This window comes from Chinchilla lanigera, unplaced genomic scaffold (genome assembly GCF_000276665.1).
Source record: "Chinchilla lanigera isolate Chin_1 unplaced genomic scaffold, ChiLan1.0 scaffold00147, whole genome shotgun sequence".
In the NCBI taxonomy this organism is placed as follows: domain Eukaryota; kingdom Metazoa; phylum Chordata; class Mammalia; order Rodentia; family Chinchillidae; genus Chinchilla; species Chinchilla lanigera.
In genome coordinates, this window is record NW_004955548.1 from 2,738,216 (window position 1) to 2,755,958 (window position 17,743).

Below are 17,743 nucleotides of genomic sequence, written 5' to 3' on the forward strand. Positions count from 1 at the left end.
AAGTATTGTTCACAACATCCAAAAATTGAGAATAAACCAAATATTCATCGATTGATGGATGGTAAACTAAAAGAATGAAATAGATTCATGATGTGACATGAATTTTAAACATATCTAGTTACAAAAGGCCACATATTATATGGTTTCATGTATTTAAAATAACCGGAATAGATAAATTTACACACAGAAAGTAAAGATCTGTGAGATGTGTGTGTACGTACGATTTCTGGGTGGGTGATATCGAAAATGTAAAGGGTTTCATTGTGGAGTGACAGAAATCTGCTAGATTTGATTGTCTTGATAAATGTACAACTCTGTATATATGCTAAAAAGCAGGAAATGGTACACTTTACATGTGTTAATTGTGGAGTATGTCTCTCATATCTGAGCAAAACCAAAAAACAATCAAGCAAGTTATTTTTGCCTTAGAAAGCAAGCAAAAATTCTCCAAATTCATTCAATAAAATTTTTATACAATGGTCAGTAGTGCTGATCCAGTAACCACATTTTAAGAACTGCTGAATTAAGAAAGCTTCAGTTTACCAGTCCAGCTCCTTCCCCCAAATACTAAGTTACCAGAGATTGCCACTTGTTGAAAATTCAAGCTCAGAATTTATTATAATTTGCTGTAGGGTATAAGAGCTTCCCATAACATTTTACTTTTTGAATTTACTGTACCTCAGAGATAGTAGTCATTAAATTGCATGGTTTAGAAGTTTATTCACTGTTCTTATTCCACAGGATGAGGAAGAGGATCTCAGGACTGAACTCAACCTACTGAGGAAGTACTCTTTCCACAAAAACATTGTGTCTTTCTATGGTGCATTTTTCAAGCTGAGTCCCCCTGGACACAGGCACCAACTTTGGGTATGTTTTTAATTATCTTGACATTATACAATAAAAAAGTTTTATCCAAAGATATACTTTCATATAAGTTGATATGAGACTTTTGTGCACCTACTGGAACACTTCTTCACTCAATTGCTCAAGGTAGTAATGGAAATATGTGCTCTAATTCCTAGAGTTGAGAGTGAAGAAATAAAGAAAAATAACTTACATGTCTAGCAAGTGGTTTATTGGTGGGATGGGGAGGACTCAAGTGAATACTGGCAACATGTAACACACATATTTTCTAATATAGCTCAGCCACCTTTAACTGAAAGTAGTCACTGTTTTACTGGAATGGAGGCTGCCTGATAGCTTAGCAAATAAAGACTGCATAATAAACAATTCTAATTAGTATTCAACATGAGCATGCGGGTACATGTTAAGCAATTTCAAAGTTTATGCACCTATGTGAAACATAACTCCTAGGAATTCTTTTATAGGTAGTTAATTGACTTATCATTTTCTTAGTTATCATGGCTGGAGTACCACAAAATCCGAACCAATGAAATATAAATTTTGGAGGCTAATCAGATATTAGGCTAACTAAGCCACAGTTACCAGATATTTTTCTGCCTTATATTAGTTCATTATAGATAATGAGCTTTGGTTAGGAATGCTCTTCCAAAAAGTATAATATTTAGAATATAAACTGGAGTCACTGTATGGGTAATGTATATCTTTAATACATTTTCCTTTCCTGTCCAAGTCAGTAGTAATATTTCTTTTCAAAATAGCAAATGAACTTTTCAGGATCTTCAAGTGTGGATAAAAGATTCTGTTATATTCCGTATATGGATGTGAGCAGGTAGGGCAGTGGACACTACAGAAAGCTTTGCAACAAGGGGTTGAATTGAAACAGTGATTTTTTCAGCTCATGGAAGACATCAGAATCTTCTGGGGAGCTTTATAAAGCCGAGTGGACCCTACTCACAGAAGTTTTGATTCAGTAGCTCTGGGATGTGTGTGAAATGTATACTTCTTAGTAAGTTCACAGGTAATACTGATGTTGCTGATATGAGCATAACAATCTGAGAACCACCAAATTTAGAGATCTTAAGTTAAACCCAATTTTCTCTGAAATGTCCAGTTATGTTGATTCATCTATTGTCTGGCAATTTCAATTAAAATTATCTTAAATATTGCTGCACAATTGAAATGGTTACTGGTTTTAGGTTATTTTGCACATAGAACCTGTGTTTTTTTCATATATCTTTACTTACAAGTTTATTCCTTTTCATAGTATGGCAAACTATGAAAAATGTTACAGTCTCCTTATGGGATACGTACTATTAGTACTCAATTCATTCAGTCATTCAACATGCATTCATTGAAAACCATCTATTTGTCAAGCATTCTACTAGATTCTGGGGATACACAACAGTAAGCTGAATAGATATGCCCCTGGCTCATTGGAGCTTACAGTCTATTCGCAAAGACCAATATTAATCAAATGCACAAATGAATGTCAGAAGGAATACAAAATGTTTTTATGTGAGTGGATAACAAAAGAAACTAAATTTAAACTGGGGAATGAAAAACTCTTCCTTAAGGAAACAAAAGCTTAAACTGAGATCTGAAGGATGAGCAGGTACTTAATGCATAAATTAATTGTGGAGCTCAGAATTTCCATAGGTCATAGACTCTTTACACTTTGTGCATGTAAACCAGAAGAAAAGCAATTAGGAAGTATGTAAATAGCTAAATATTTACCATTCATAAAGTATTGCTTCAGGCACTATGCTTACAAAGCTAAGGAAATCTTGGCAAATGCTTCCTCTTCTTTTTATAATTGAGCACTTCTGATTTAGATAATATCAACAAGATCTTTCAGGGTCTGTTTAAGTTGAATGGTATTAAGACTAATGATACTTCAAAATGAATCCATTTACTTCCATTACCACAGTGTATATATTGTTCCCATCCAATAGTCAGTACTTAATCCCCCACATGAAAATCTACCTTCCACAGTTCATCTGTACTATTGATTTCATTTGGCTGCGTTCTTTCTTCTTTTGATGACAGTATACACAGTTCAAAGACATTCAATATTGTGAGTGGTGAACAATTACAAAGTAAGGAGTAGCTTTTTTGAAAGAAAATATTGATATTCCAAAAGGAAATAATATCGACTTTTTGAATAATGACAGTTTTGAGTTCATTGTTGTGCTTTCATTCAACTATAGTGACAGTTAGCTTGGCTATAGATAAAAGATGTAATTTATACATTTCATTGACTGGTTTTAGCATGAGTAATGAGGCACAAACCTGCACTTCTAAGTTTGGTTGGTTAATTATAATAGTTATATTCTTGTTTATATTGGTCTATCCTCTCAACTTAACTAATCTTATTTTGAAGGAAATTTGCGATTTGGGCATTCATCTCATTGGTGACAAAAGTATTTTTCCTGAGATATTGAGTTTATTAACAGTAAAATCAGATTGAAATACTGTCAAAACGATTATAAATAAACTTCCTTAGCATTAATTCCATTTGAAATAAATTATCCTAAAAGAAGTCAATTGACAAATTCCCCTTGGGTTTGCAGTTTATCAGAATTTGGGAGAAAATAATACAGAGTTTGAAAATAAACAAAACAATGAAAATCATACATACTGCTGACATTCAAGTGTACCTTTTCTAAACTCTACATATAGTACTATTTCACTTTAAATCAATCTGTTGCCTCGACTAGTCCTTTCTTCCCACCCTAGTGATCACTCACGCTTATCCCCTCAGCTTCCTTCTGAGGGCATTTGTTCATTGTGTTTTCCATAAACTGAATGTTCTTCCTTCCAAGCATATCCAAACACTATCTATAATTCAAGGCTTAGGTCAAAATCCTTCCTCCTGGTTAAGTATCCCTGATGTGGTACCTGACTTTCCTGCTCCACAGATTCTAACTTCCCTAGCCTTTAGAGACCTCCAAGACAACTGAGTCAGTCTTTGCATTGCTTCCATTTCTAACCTTTACATATAAATTCAAGCCATACAGGCTAAAATTCTCTAGATATTTTCAAAATGCCACTTTCTAATTCTTTATAATTTTGATGACTTCCCCTCAGATGGTGATGGAGTTATGTGCAGCAGGTTCAGTCACTGATGTTGTGAGAATGACTAGAAGTCAGAGTTTAAAAGAAGATTGGATTGCTTATATCTGCCGAGAAATCCTTCAGGTGAGTTTTCATGTGATCATTCTCTGGTCTTGAAAGAACCTAGGAGGATGTAATCTCTATCGCACATACTATTGCTTTAGAATTTTAGTGCCAGTGCACACCTGTAGTCCCAGCTACTTAGGAGGCTAAGGCGTAGGAGGATTGTAAATTTGAATTCAATCTGAGTGATTTAGCAAGACTGTTGTTTCAAAATAAGGAAAAGGACTGGGAAAGTAACTCGGTTTAATTCCCATTACAAAGTAAAAAGAGAGAGAAAGAAAGAAGAAAGAAGAAAGAAGAAAGAAGAAAGAAGAAAGAAAGAAAGAAAGAAAGAAAGAAAGAAAGAAAGAAAGAAAGAAAGAGAAAGAAAGAAACAAAGAAAGAAACAAAGAAAGAAAGAAAGAAAGAAAGGTGGGAGGGAGGGAAGAAAGGAAAGAGAGAAAGAGCAAAAGAAAGAAAACAAAAAGGAAGGAAGGAAGGAAGCAAGGAAGGAAGGAGGGAAAGAAAGAAAGAAAGAAAGAAAGAAAGAAAGAAAGAAAGAAAGAAAGAAAGAAAGAAAGAAAGAAGAGAGAGAGGGAGGGAGAGAGACAGACAGAGAGAGACAGAGAGAGAGAGAGAAAGAAAAGAATTCTAAACATAACTTTTGGATCAGAGAAATTAAAAACAACCAGAAAGCTTGATGAAAGTTAAATATTGAATTGATGTCCTTCAATTTTATGTTGGACAACAACATGTGTAACCAGGTTCTTCCAACTCATAGCCTTTAATGGCTGTCAGTTTCAAACTATTCTGTTCAGTGGATCACAGATCTTGAATTATTATATTTTTAGGACTTATAGTTCTTTCTTGTTTTCTAGTGTTTTTTCCCCTTTTTTCTTTGGTGTTGGTGATTGAACAACAGGCTTCACTTACGATAGGCGAGTGCTCTACTATTGCAGCAGTATCCCCACACTAGAGTTCATGTTTTAAAAACTGTAGCACTATGATTATAAATGAAGACAAAGGCCAGTTAGGAGAAGTCACTGTTCTATAGAAGGATTCGAACTACCTATAGTCTTTTTAGACAGATATCTTCTTTGAATGGAATACATAATGTAATATATTATATATAATGATGTATAATATGATACATAATATATATTATATATTATTTTTTAAAAATTTCTACTGCCTAATTTCATGACAGCAAGAACATTTTCACCCTACCAAACTTAGTTTTCTATTTGTGGCTAAAATGCTTAAAATCACCCAGGGACAGCATTAACAGCCATGAGTGGCACCATTTAATATTGTTACAATATCATTCCTCTCTTTCAATTAGACTTATCTGTGACAATAATATGAATGGCTAAGAGTGTGCACTATACACTGAGTTTAAACTATTTTACCGTGTATTAGCCATGTGGCCTTGAGTCAGCTGTTTAATTTCTCCTGTCTCACTTTTCTCTTGTGTATATAAGATAATAGTTACTAACATCTTCGGCAAAGGGTTACTGTGAAGATGTAATAATTTACTCCATGCAAAGCATTTAGCAAAATATCTAGCAAAGAATAAGGGCTAAACAAATTTTAGTTGTTTTTATTATTACTTCTATTATTAATTCCCCATTAATATCTAGAGCAAACTCATAGCAGCCTAATGTCATTGTTTAGCCAGGTCATGTTAGTTTTAGTGGTGAATGGACTGGAGCCAGCAGGGTAAGCCAAAACAAATTGTAAATGTTTTAAAATGAATTTCCATATTCCCTCAAATACTCAGCCTACAAGGCTGACTGAAAATATTTTTGACTACACGAATAGTTGGATGAAGATGAAAAATAGAGAAAAATTATGTCTGAGCTATGATATGGTCAAGATGTGCATTTCTTTACTCTTATGGTTAGTTGGAAATATGGAGGGTAAAAAGGAAAGTAAAGTGGCCCAATGTATACACACATTATTTTATAGTGTTCTGTTCTTTCATTGATGTCTTGGTTTATTTTCTTTTCCTTATGGCCAAAAGTAGAATTTCTGGGAAATTGTTGTAGTAACTCCAGCCTAAAGAAAGAATTATGTCTGAAAAATCAAAGCTGAGTCATTTCTTACCAAATATTTTCCCAAAAATACAGAGTAGTACCAGAAAAGGGAACAATATATACTGATGGGATCTTTTTCTCATATACACACAGGGTTTAGCTCACCTTCATGAACACCGAGTAATTCACCGGGATATCAAAGGCCAGAATGTGCTACTGACTCACAATGCTGAAGTAAAACTGGGTAAGTATATTTTTGCAGTATGTTAGGTGAGGCGCAAAACATTTTAATCAAGAAAACTCCGTTAATATAACTGCTTTCTTTCATGTCTTCTTCCAATATCCTCTACTTATTTGACCTGGGTCTTCTCTACCTGCAGAACTAATCCAAAACTTAAAATTTGTTTATGAAGGGAGTTATGGCAACACAGAAAGGGTGCAGCTAGCCAGTTCTTTAAAGTTATGTAGATAAAACAAATGTTTTTTCTTTTGCTTTTAGTATTGCATGTTTCCAGAACATGATTGCATTCATTGTAGAGGATTGGAATATGTGCATAGCCCATTTAAATTCCCATCTCCCCACTCTGAAACCCTATTCAATTTTTTCAGCAGCAAATTTATTTATTTTTCTTATAAGACCTTATAAAGTTAAGTACCAGACTGAAACCAGATGAATGGGTCAAAGAACAGTATTATTTTTTGGTCATTTCTTTACCCTCTATTATAGATAGTTATTATATTTATTTCAGTAAGTTCAGTATTTACCATGTGGAAATTTATATATTATAAACAGGGATTTTCAAAATTTCTTTCTATATCCACATTCTATTTTTCCAAGTATATCAAAGAATTTTAAATTACTTGAACACAAATTGCTTTGATTATATCCAAATTAAATTCACAAATAAAAATCAAAAAATGCATAAAACCTGTAGATTTATATTCTAGGGTACAGAGAGGGTATAGAGAGGTATAATTTATTAAAACACACACATTTTCTGTCACTTGCACAGGGAATAATATTTTGCAACTTTTGATGTTGGCTATACATATACATATAGATTCACACAATATATATATATACATATATATATATATTCCAATGGTTTTTTTCAGTAAACCATAAAATTATGTCAGTGCTGTGTAATGACAGAAAACCTAATTGATCAGAACAAAAATCATTTAATCATCTGTATTATTTTTCATTATATCAAGTATGTTTAACATGTCTTTTAACATAAACTCAGGAAATTTCTCCCATTTTGATCAACTAGTAGAACTAGAGATTTTAATCATTCACTCAGACTATTTTTTGTTGAACGTTTGTGAAATAAGTAAGCAATAGTAACTTTTCTTGAAATAAATGAGTTTCAAGAAAATATACTATTTCTTTTATATCTAAAAGTTACAATCCTTATAACACAATTTTATGAATCTGAATTAAAACATAAGAGGTGTATAGATTTCTAATTTGCTGAGTAGGTAGTCCACATAAAGGCTATTTAAACCATTAGTATATGTAAAGTGCAACACTATGCTTTGATCAATTTGCTGGCTGCTTACCCATTTGAAACACAGAACAGAACTTATAAGTAAGTAAAAAGCCACTAAAATATCTGTCATAAAGTCCTTGCATCAAAGATCATGTATTTTACACTGAGGGTGACCTTTGAGAGATGGATTAGAATTTAATTTAGATTATTTTACATATAACCTTTATAGAATGTATTTAGATTTCTCAAATCCTAGGTTGATATTTTTTCTTGCAGTGCTGGAGATTGAAGCCAGGGCCTTGTACATGCTAGGCAAGTATTGTACCACTGAGCTACACCCCAATCCTGATCATAGGATATTTTTAAACAACGTCATGAGAAGCTTGCAGAAGGCAAAACTAATGATAGCTAAAGGAAATGACAGTAAGAAAAAGGACAGGAAAAATTTTATGTGGCAGGTATAATTGATCAAATATTCATTTTTCTACTCTCAAAGGTTATTAAAGGTTAAATTAGGCCATCATTGAAGTTTCAACTCCATCTTTTATCTTAAATTCAGCTTTTCTTTTTCTTTCTTTTCTCCTACTTTTTCTGTTCATTATTGTTTCTTCTAGTATTTTCTCCTTTCATATTCTTTCCTATATGAAGCTTCTGAGCTTCATAGGTATTTCTTGGTCCTCAAAATTCACAGTTAGGGCTAGTTGGAATGCGGATTTAACTTTTTGTGAAGAAAAAGAAAGAACGAAAGAAAGAAAGTTAGTTTTGTTAATGAGACTATGCAACAACCAATAGAGATCTTCATAATACTTTAAAATACTTTGGACATTTTTTGTTAGAATTAGACCTTTTATTACAGACTGCTTTAAAATACTATGTTTTTGTTTTTTCTTTTCATCTCTTACATTCTTTACACGGCTTTTCAGTCAGTTTTGCTCATCATCCTCTGGATTAGTGGAAACCATTCTCAATTAAAAAATCTACCTGATTTTTATCTCTGTCTTATTTTTTCTGGAATAAATAACCTCAGTCTACATTACCCATTTTTCTGTGTGTTTCTAAGGATACCATACTAAGTCTTTTCTTATAAAGTATCACACAGATGCTTAGAGGACTGAATCATTATACTCTAAGCTAAAGTACAGAGACCATGGTAAATATTTGCATCTAATTCAGAAGATGAGTGTAAGAATTTAAACTAAATTCGAACGGAAAAGTCATTTTTCTTTATAAGTGTGGTAGTAGTTTCGGATTTCATGAGTGACGTTTCCAAGCCAACTGCTAATAGGTCTTACTCTTCTGAGATATTGCTTAGAGTGCCGTCCTTCTTCCAGCTTGGTGGCAGTTAAAAACACTGTGTAGGTTATCACGTCAAAGATTCAGAGTATACCAGTGGAACTGTATTTTTTATATTCATGGTAAATATTTCACCAAAGCTACTGCAGATAGTGGGACTATGGAGACTCAGGCCAACAAAAACATCAGCAAATACTTCTATCCCAGTATTCCTGGAGTAGACTTCATGATAAAGTTTTCTGGGCTGGCAATGAAATGAATTTTCTCTGGAATGAACAATCTGTTATCCATTGTGATATTTTGCATTGACTTTCCAAGTTAAAGCAATAATGTATTGAGCTATTTATTCTTCAATAATTATTTTGGCATATGCTGAAATTTGCAGTGGATTTTGGAGTGAGTGCCCAGGTGAGCAGAGCTAATGGAAGGAGGAATAGCTTCATTGGGACACCATACTGGATGGCACCAGAGGTGATTAACTGTGATGAAGACCCAAGACACTCCTATGATTACAGAGTGAGTGTGAGCATTCAAACAGAAGGAATCAAAATTTTGGGAGGATTTTTGACTAACATTTCTTTTTCCTGATCAAATAAAAGAATAAAAAACAAATATCACTTCTTTTCATACTCACTCTTCTATTCCTGGATGTGTTTTGATAGTATGTATAAAAATAATATGTTATAAGAATATAGACAAAGTAAACCATGAGGAATTTTTGGGAGATAAACTGGCTTGTAACTTCTTGGAAAAATAATATATTATGTGGTTTTTTATGGTAAATTAACTTCTGCGGGTTTTAGAAACTCAAAAATGCATAAATGTAAAGCCAATCATTAATCCCCATAATAACTTAGCTCCAAAAAGAAAAAAAACCAATTTGATTATTCATGGTAATGGAGAAAATCCTTAGTGCATAGTTCATTTCTAAAACCACAAGAAAATCAGTGGAATAGACAAATTAAGTAAAATTCATGCTGTTTACTAAAATTTCCACTGAAGCTGCAATATGGACAATATGCATCTTTATGTGCATTTTTAGAAATCTGATGTGAAAATAAAGAAAACTCTGCATTTGCTATAGACTGGAAAATCCTCAGTCACTCTCCACATCACACGTCATCTGAACAATTTGTTGTGGTCTCCTGTATGGAACCTAATACTCAATACTTGAAGTTGATTAATTTAGATTTCATCTCTTTTCCATTTTCTTAAATGTCCTCTGCTTGACCTGCAAAGTAATTATTACTGAGAGCTGATTGCATGCTCACTGCTATATTAGGACCTGTGGAGGGTAAAGAACCATCCAGTTCTTCAAATGGCTTGCTGTTAAAAGTTGTACTTTATTCCTGTATATATTTTGCTCTCTTCCAAGGACTTTCATCGGTATTAGTTATTTATTTTAATTTTTTAGCCCCATATATCCAAAGGAAAGCCTAAGCTTAGACTATAACAAAACTGAACATATCTGTAAAGGGGGCTTCCAAAAATTCTATTTATTCTGTTCAGTAGTCATCCAACCAGTGTATCTCTAACAATATGCCCTTTCCATGCTCTGAAAAACAAAATATAGTTAATAGTGGTGAGGATAAATCCAAGATCTCCGTAATTCTAGTATTTATTTATGATATTCGAGAAACTAGTAAAATATTTATGTTTATATGTATAAATATACTGGCTAGCACATGCTAGTTTTTATATGTAATATAATATATGATAATTCATGTATTATTTGATATATAAATCTTTAAATATATAATTATATACTTAATATAAATATACAATGTATTTTGTATATCAAGTTGGTGCATGCATGCACACAATTGCACACCATTTCAAGGAAGTGGCTGCTATTATAATCAGCATTTTTTCATAGTGTGAAATTGAAGTATCGAGAGTTAAATCATTTGCTCAAGATCACGGTGGTTGTGATTCTATGTATTAAAACTTCTTTATGGCAAATTCCCTTTGATATTTTAGGTAAGAAAACAATAACAGCACATCTGAAGCCAACTTTCCTTGTACTGAACTTCATTCCATAACAACTCGTATTGGGGTTGTTATGGAGTGGGGTACTGGATGGTCACAAGATCAGAGAGTATCTTCTTACAATGTCAATATTTAATGAATCTTCCTTACAGAGGACATATGAATTGGCTCTGGCATTGATTTCCCTATTGCCAACCAAAAATTTTTTTGAGTTTCTTAATAGCAACAGTCTCCCACTTTTAAGTGACCTGTTTTTGGCCATCTTTTCCTTTGCAGAGTGATGTGTGGTCCGTGGGAATCACTGCTATCGAAATGGCCGAAGGGGCTCCTCGTGAGTAAAAATATTTGGCATTTGTTAAAGGTTAAGTAAAGGTACACATAAATCAGTCTTCTGATATGAAGAAAATCATATAACAGTTTTAACGAGTCAGGTTTTACTGGCCACAGAAGTGTCACACTATGTGCAAGACTGTAGATGGTGACTTACCGTTTTGGTGTTAAGCAAATGCTTTTGTTGGAATTGCCATATTTAAACCAGACATATTCCTATAATCCAAGAATGAGGTGTTGCTTTGAGCTTGAGGCCTCCCTGAGCCGTATATGCGAAACCCTGTTTCAAAAAAACCCAAAAAACAAATTGCCAGATTTGGATATATAAAAACATCTTGTGCTCTTTTTTCTTATGATAGCTTATGTTAGGCTAAGTGTTATTTCAATTTAGCCTCAGTAGTGCTAGGACTTGCTATTCTCGAGCAACTGGAATCTAAAGTGTTTCAATCTATATGAACCAGTGGAAAATTTAGGTTTCAGAAAATGTATAGTCACACACTAGTACTGCTTCTGGCTTAGAAGGAAAACAAAAATCCTCCAGTGGTTCATTTAAATTGAGTTAGTCCTAAGCAATGTTGGGTATTAAGCATTGTTTGGTATTGGTTTTTCTTTTGCAGTCACTCCATCTCACTCTTGGTCCCTTCTTTACTCTCTACTTTCTGTTGTATTCACCACTTCCTTATCATTCAAATGACCAAGCAACATGCTGTTCTCTTAAAGCACAGCTTTCTGGTAGGAAAGTGAAAATGGAGTGGGAACATTGGTAAACATGATTGATATCCATATAATGTATGACTCTAGGTCACATTTGCTGTTCTCAATATTTACTTCTCAAGTTATAAATGATAATGAATTGCTGGTAAGTTGTGTGAGAAATGAGAGAAATGCCTTTAGGGATCGTGTGTGGGAACTTCTTTGTTTCCCTTTCTCCAAATATCCTGTATGCTCCCATGTTCCTGTATGCTCTGTCCTCATAACATCCACCAAACATACTTTGCACACTTCAACTATCTTAGCTTTGGATTGCAAGGTCAAAGGGAAGAATTTCAAGAACTACACAGAGTGGTAATATAATTGTTGCCAGTTTCTGGTGTCCCTTGGAATACCAAGCAAGATTTGAAAGAAAGTTAGAACAGATGTAGAAAGCAGTCTTGAGATAAGACTAGGGGGATAAAAAGCCTATCTTCTGACTATTTTTGTCTAGAAAACATGCTTTAATTATGTTAGGTTGAGGAATAGAGCAGCTACTGCTTCTGGTGGTGCTTCTCCAACTTCTCAAATGAGAGTAAAAGAGAGCGAGGAAGGAAGGGAAGAGGGAGAGAGAGAGAGAGAGAGAGAGAGAGAGAGAGAGAGAGAGAGAGAGAGAGCACTTTTGTCTACTTTTGATTAAATTTCCTAATATAATTCATCAACCACACATTTCAAAAATACACTCTACTTTAATTTATTACTGATTTGTTATACTTGGTGATGGCAAAGCTTTAAAATTTTATATGATGCAATGTTTATCTTAAAATGAGTTTTCCCTTTAGCTATATTCTTTTTTATCTATTCATCTCTTAGAGTCATTTGTCAGGATATGCGAAAGAACACTGAAATATATTCCCTGTAGAATGCGAAGTACATTCTGTAATTAGTCATTTCCTTCTCTCTAAATGTATCTATTTTCCTTTGCAGCTCTGTGTAACCTTCAGCCCTTGGAAGCTCTCTTCGTTATTTTAAGGGAATCTGCTCCTACAGTCAAATCCAGTGGATGGTAAAGATAAATGTCTCAATTTTCTAAGCACATTGATGTAACATTTTTATGTATCAAAATCTTCATTCTGTTGGTTGGTCCTCTTTCACCATCCTTGTTGAAGAACATTTCCTAACACCCAATGTCTTAACTCGACAGTCTAAATGACCAGTTTTCATTAAGAGGTAGTTAGCCAACCAAAATTAAATAACATCTTCCATAGTATATGACTACAGTATCACTGTCCAGTCCTTAGTGGGCATTTTCAGTTGTTTCCGTGGTAAAGAGATGGAGCAGGGGCAACACTTTGTAACGTTTTTCACTGTGCCTACATAGGCTGCCATTAATTATTCGATATAATACTATTGGTTGTCTCATTATACTAAACATCCATAGACCTACAACAGAGTATTTGTTCCTCCAGGTTGCTATGCATTAGAAAACATGGTACTTCTTTGCTCTAAAGCTTGTAGATCTAGGAAATTCAACTCATGCATTATTCTTAGTATGTATTGCTTGCACTAGTAGAAATGATTATGACTGTTGAATTTCTTTATTGTTCAAATTAACTCTTTCAATAAATTAAGGATTTTGGGTCACATCTGTTTCCATGAGTCACTTTGTAAGATTAGCTAATCCTTGTTAGTTAATACCTAGTTCTTGAGTCATTACATTCATTCCTCTATAGCTAAAACTGAATATAGTAAGTGAAATATGCAGGCTTCAGTAAACGACTGTTGCAAAACAGCCAAACTACTCTCACAAACTACCCTATGTTATACTAAACCACTTAACTGTAAAATCAGCACGTGAGTTTTTAGCATGTACGTGCTTCTGAGCTGATTGACATTTCTATTACTCTCTGGGTAAAATGCTGTTGATGCTGGGTTCTTTAAAAAATAGCCTCACTTTATAATGAATGTCAGGAAGTTGCAGGATATTTGCTAATTGAAAAGACAATTATATCTAGAGACAACTCTTTCTAAAAATATGACCTTCAGAGTGGCATGTGGGTAGGGAGAGAAGATATGTGGCAGGCTGGAGGAGGTTGTTTTATCTATTTGATTCATTTCTTTTAGGTCCCGAAAGTTCCACAATTTCACGGAAAAGTGCATGATAAAGAACTTCCTGTTTCGTCCTACATCTGCAAACATGCTTCTTCACCCATTTGTTCGGAATATAAAAAATGAAAAACATGTTGTTCAGTCGTTAACAAAACATCTTAAAGGAATCATTAAAAAACGACAGAAAAAAGGTAGAATTTGAGAAGCTTCATTTCACTGAGATGAATATTTATTTACTTAATTTTTAATTGAGTTTTAAAATGCAATGAACATATTTTTAACACCTTATACCTCTGTGTAATTCATTTCTCCTAGTTTCTATATATTTTCTTACATTTTACATTCTTTATTGTCATTAATCATGTTAAATGTACTTTGAAAACATTTTTTAACAGTTTGAAGTTCATCAAATTGAGAGGTAGGTACAGAAAATCCCCATAGTACTCTCTGCCCTCCCATGTGCATAATTTTAATATTCCCCTCCAAAGTGGAACATTTGTTTTTTTAAATTTTTTTTATTTTAAAAATAAAAGGAAGAAAACATTAACAGACAGACAATGGGATGAATATTTAAATGAAAGTAGAATTTGTTCATTTATTGTGTTCAAGGAAAATTTTTAAAATTAAGTTTATTGGTACATTCAAAAGGAAAGAGGAACTAGGGTGGGGACAAGGTAAAAAGAAAGAAGGGAAAAGGAAAAAAAACCCAAAAAATCAAGGGCAATATTTTTAAGAATTAGGTTAAAAGTAAAATTTCTGAGGCATTTTTGCATCTAGTTTTTCTAATAATTTGTTCTTTCATTCAGTTGCTTCTTGCTTGTGCAGTTCGATATGAGGTTATTCATTATAGCTAGTTATATTTGGCAAGTATTTACATGTACAAAGAAGTTGAAAGCCCTAAATAAAATTTTGTGATGTGGCAAGTTAACTCCTCCCTAAAAATACTTTAGTTGACCCTATGGAGAAAAGTTGATTTGTAATTAACCATTTATTAACTTTTAATTTTGGCATAGTGTCTGTTCATACAAAGCTTCATTTTACATACTAACCCCCAACTGTGAGATATAATTAAAGGAACTAATTTATATAAATAGAAATGAGTTTCTTTTTTTGGGGGGGGGGGTTTCTCCGGTACCAGGAACCGAACTCACGACCTTGCGCTTGCCAGGCAGGCGCTTTTGCCGCTGAGCTAAATCCCCAGCCCTAGAAATGAGTTTCTATCTATTAATGGTTAAACTGACAGGACAGATTGTCATGACATGTAGTGGAAACTACTTAGGAATCTGATTTTATGATTTGTGACATATAATCCATTTAATTTCATGTATCATGCATGGGGTCCAGAGTAACAGTGGAATGGAGATGGTGGACTTTAGACACATAGCAAGCATCGTAAATCAGCTGCAGGATTTACTGCAGTGCAGTGGTGCTTGGCACATCTGCATAACTATATGCATCCTGTTTTCAAGAGAAGAGAAGCTAGAGTAATTTATATACCTTTGACAATGAAGTAATTGAACCAACATCACAGAAGCCAAGCAGTCTCAAATGGCTGCAGGAAAACCACATAGCTACTTAGTAATTGACTGATAACCAGCAATGCAAGATTGCCAGAATGTTACCACAAACTGTCTGATTTATATGGTGGTTACACGGGAGATATAAATATACTTGTCCTAAACATTTTAATGTAGGAAATTCAAAAGACAACTCCTGTTTGTAAACGTCTACTTGTCAATAGTTATAGCATAGAAAGAAAGAAGCTGAATGTTTTAAAATATATGAGGTGGAAAATCAAGAATTAAAATTTTACCTTCTTAAAAAGATCAAAGATCAATCCCAAGTCATAAAGTCTTTACATACATAGCTTACATCTGTAAGCCATGCCCACCAAACATCTGGAGTTTCTCTTAATCCATTTTTCCTTTTTCCCATTCGCTGTTCTTTCTCTACCAGTAATTGGTTTGCTGAGTTTTCTTTCCTGATCCCAGATAAATTTATCTGCTTGCAATAGCTGCAAAAGTGAACCCAGAATATAGTTTGTTTGAACCCAAGCACATGTTCGAAGGGATGTTATCTTGCTACTTTCAGGTGCAAAACAACTAAGGTAGATTATGTGTAACTCTGCTTAATATTTATGGATTATGTATCTCTTTTGTGAAAAGGTACACCTCCGGTCTTTGAAAGAGAAGCAATTAAGGAGCAGTATGTCATGAGAAGATTCAGGTGCGTTAGACAAATCAAATTATAGTTTGATGATCGCAATTGCCAGGATGCACTTGATTCCATACAGTTACCTTTGGCCCCCAAATAACTTAATCCTTTCTGAAGTACCAAATAGCAGACCTCTGTTTCCATGACATATTGACTTGGAGATGTTTTATTACTACTCAAAGCCTCCTTAGTATGTGACAGTAGAACGATCAACAAATTCTTAGATTCCCTTAATAATTTAATACATTGACATTGCCAGTATTACCTCCAAGAAATTTCTGACATTATGGGAATTGTTCCAAAAAGACTTCCTGAAAATATCATTTGACAGAAAATGTCTCCTTTAAAATAAAAGCAATTCCCCTGAATGGCTCCAGTCTACTGAAAATTCTAATTTGTATGTTTATTTCAGAGGACCCTCTTGCACTCATGAGCTTCTGAGATTGCCAACAAGCAGCCGATGCAGACCACTTAGAGTGCTGCATGGAGAGCCCTCTCAGCCAAGGTGGTTACCCGATCAAGAAGAGCCACAGGTCCAGGCACTTCAGCACCTCCATGGAGCAGCTAGGGTGTGCATGCCACTACAGGCTCAGGACAATGTACATAGGCCTCTACAAGGGCAAGCACAGGCACCTCAGCATGGGGCAGCTCAGGTGTTCATGCCACTACAGGCTCAGGTTAAGGCTAAGGCATCTAGGCCTCTGCACATGCAGATTAAGGCCTCTCCTCGCCTACAGAGGGCAGCCCGGGTGCTCACGCCACTACAGTCTCAGGGTAAGATAGATAGGCCTCTACAGACACAGACCCCATTACCTGAAATGCAGCAGCCTCAGGCCCAGTCACTAACCCAGGAACTCAAACAACCTCAAGACCTGGACCAGGTGCCAGAGGAACTTCAAGGACAAGATCAGATGCCTGAACAAGCACAAGGACAAGGTCAGGCTGCTGAACAACAGCCGAGACAGAACCAGGCTCCTGAACAGGATCCGGAGCAGAACGAGGAACCTGATCACCAAGAGGTACAGGAAGAGGCTGCTGAGGATGCACAAGGAGAGACTGAGGCAGAAGAACCTGAGCCATTAAGGGTACACGCCCAGGTATTCCTGCCCCTACTGTCACAGAGCCACCATGTGCTGTTGCCACTACATTTGGATACTCAGGAGCTCATTCCAGTAGGAGGGCCAATGGAAGGGTCATCTCAGGCACACAACTGGACACTAGAGCCCTCACAGGCTGTTAACTCAATTCAAGCACTGATAGATGGATTGTCAAACGACCTGCTTCGAGCACCAGACTCGCATAACTCAAAGCCACTTGGTCTACTGCAAACCCTGATGGAAAACCTGTCATCAAATGCGTTTTACACTCAACCAGAACAGTCAGGGAAAAAAAAATCCAAGGTTTCTAGTCTAAGAAAAGCACTTGCAAAAAGATTGTCAGCGAAGAGGTTCAGGGCAAAGTCATCCCTTGAAGGGCTTGAAAACTCATATTTAGAAGCCCTGAGGCACAGGCGCCGATGCAGACAGGAAGGCAGCTTTAACCAGAGACAGGAAGGCAACTTTCACCAGA

The 17,743-nt window shown here is 34.9% G+C and overlaps 1 protein-coding gene across 1 annotated transcript in view; it reads left to right on the forward strand.

Moving 5' to 3' along the window:
* Positions 1-17,743, forward strand: part of Nrk (Nik related kinase) — a 121,904-nt gene that overhangs the window by 62,571 nt on the left and 41,590 nt on the right. Inside the window, 9 exon segments of the mRNA XM_005412012.2 lie at positions 742-867; positions 3,952-4,062; positions 6,210-6,300; positions 9,228-9,358; positions 11,108-11,162; positions 12,839-12,917; positions 13,976-14,151; positions 16,126-16,186; positions 16,587-17,704. Of these exon segments, the coding sequence (XP_005412069.1) occupies positions 742-867; positions 3,952-4,062; positions 6,210-6,300; positions 9,228-9,358; positions 11,108-11,162; positions 12,839-12,917; positions 13,976-14,151; positions 16,126-16,186; positions 16,587-17,704 (1,948 nt within the window).